At 36.7% G+C, this 1,734-nt stretch overlaps 1 protein-coding gene across 1 annotated transcript; it reads left to right on the top strand.

Annotated features, from left to right (window-relative positions):
- Positions 1 to 701: 701 nt before the first annotated feature.
- Positions 702 to 1,723, top strand: PHALS_06114 (WD40 repeat-containing protein L2DTL; the record flags this gene model as incomplete). The annotated part of the gene is made up of 2 exons (XM_024719345.1): positions 702 to 1,642; positions 1,708 to 1,723. The coding sequence occupies 2 exons, from the start codon at positions 702 to 704 to the stop codon at positions 1,721 to 1,723; spliced, it is 957 nt and encodes a 318-aa protein (XP_024584653.1).
- Positions 1,724 to 1,734: the final 11 nt, after the last annotated feature.

Here is a 1,734-nt window from a genome sequence, read left to right as displayed (position 1 = left end):
AAAAAAAAAAAAACCTTCCATGGTTTCATTTTATAATCAGCTGAAAAGTATATACAGCCAATCATATACACGAATGCTGAATCATGGGCTTTGACATTCACTGCCTACTTAATGACTACTTTCTGACACGAGACGTTTCTGACGCACCTTTTCTAGTAATTACGTAGTGGTATCAGGTTAAAATTATTTGCAGTATTTTTAGTAAATCTTACATTACATTTGTGTGGGTTTTATGTCAAGTTAGAAGTAAGGCAGAGAAATACTACAATTCTTAACGGTCCATATTTCTCATGTCACACTTAGATGAAATGACTGGTAGAGAGAGAAATAGCCAGAGAGCAGACTCGCTCTACAATGTCATCACAAGTTTTGTTCACATTCTCCTGTCTATTTCTCCTTGAAAAATCTAAAAATGACGTCCGTCAGACAAAAACGCAACTTCAAACTGTACTGACACCGGTATCATTCAACCCATTACATTAAAAACAATACTTTTTCAAAACCCAATGGCAAATGTTATGCCACAACTTACGAGGCTACAACTTGGTGCCTCACGACAAAGATACTGTCCCTCTCAGTATTTTAACGACATATGTCCCATCCAATTCCTAACTCTTCAACGTATTTCACTCCAACGATCCGTTTTAGCTTCACTTTCTTGTCCAAAACACCATGTTTTAGCTCTTGGAGACAGACATGAAATGGTTTCAAATGTTTCTTATACGTCTGGACCAATTTTTCAAGTTGCATACGCATATCGTGGTAATTTATTTGTTGCTGTTAATGAAGAAGGAATTGTTGGAATTTATCATGTGGATACAAAAGAATGGAAAACTCGATGGATGGGACATGAGAATGCTGTGTTTGATGTTATTTGGACTCATGATGATAAGCATATTGTTACAGCTGCAGGTGATTTAGAAATACGAGTATGGAATGTTGAAAGTGGGAATACAAACCCATTTTTAACATTTCAAGGTCATGATATGAGTGTGAAGTGTGTACGTCAAGCACGAGAAAATGAGCACATTTTTGCATCTGGTGGTCGGGATGGAAAGATTTTACTATGGGATATACGTACAAAAGGAACACCAAAACTTGCCATTGAAAATGTGCATGCTGAACAAGAAATGACAAGAAACGTATCATCATCATTCATGTCATCGACTTTAAAACGTCGACGTCTAACTTCCAACTATTTGACTTCTTCACGTAGTGTAACGTGTGTTGAATTTGGAAGAAATGAATATGAAATCTTTTCTGCTGGTGCTGTGGATACTGTGGTCAAATGTTGGGATATTCGACGAATTAATCGAATCAAAAAGAAAGAAATGTCAAGACCAGTATATGAATTTTCGTGTTCAAGTCAAAAAGGTGCACGTCGTGGTATTTCGTCTTTAAAACTCTTGGCTACACAACATGGTACATCGCGTTTACTTGTTAATGTATTAAATGATTCCGTTGCTGTGCTTGATCTTGGAGTAAATGCACGAAATTGTCAACCGAAAACGATTCTTCGATGTGTTGGACATCGAACTACGTCATTTTACAGCAAAGCCACGTTTTCAACAGAAGGAGATTTTATTGCTGCTGCTTCTGCAGATGGTCTTGTATATGTTTGGGATGCACATTTAAGAACTTTGTATGATCAAACATTGAATTTATCAAACTCAAGTGATAAAAGTATCCGACGATTGCCATGTTTAGCATTGAAAGGACATGAGAATGAAGTGA

Source organism: Plasmopara halstedii, assembly GCF_900000015.1.
Source record: "Plasmopara halstedii genome assembly, contig: Scaffold_2949, whole genome shotgun sequence".
NCBI classification, from domain to species: domain Eukaryota; phylum Oomycota; class Peronosporomycetes; order Peronosporales; family Peronosporaceae; genus Plasmopara; species Plasmopara halstedii.
The sequence above is the reverse complement of the archived record's forward strand: the minus strand, read 5'-3'. Positions and strand labels throughout refer to the sequence as shown.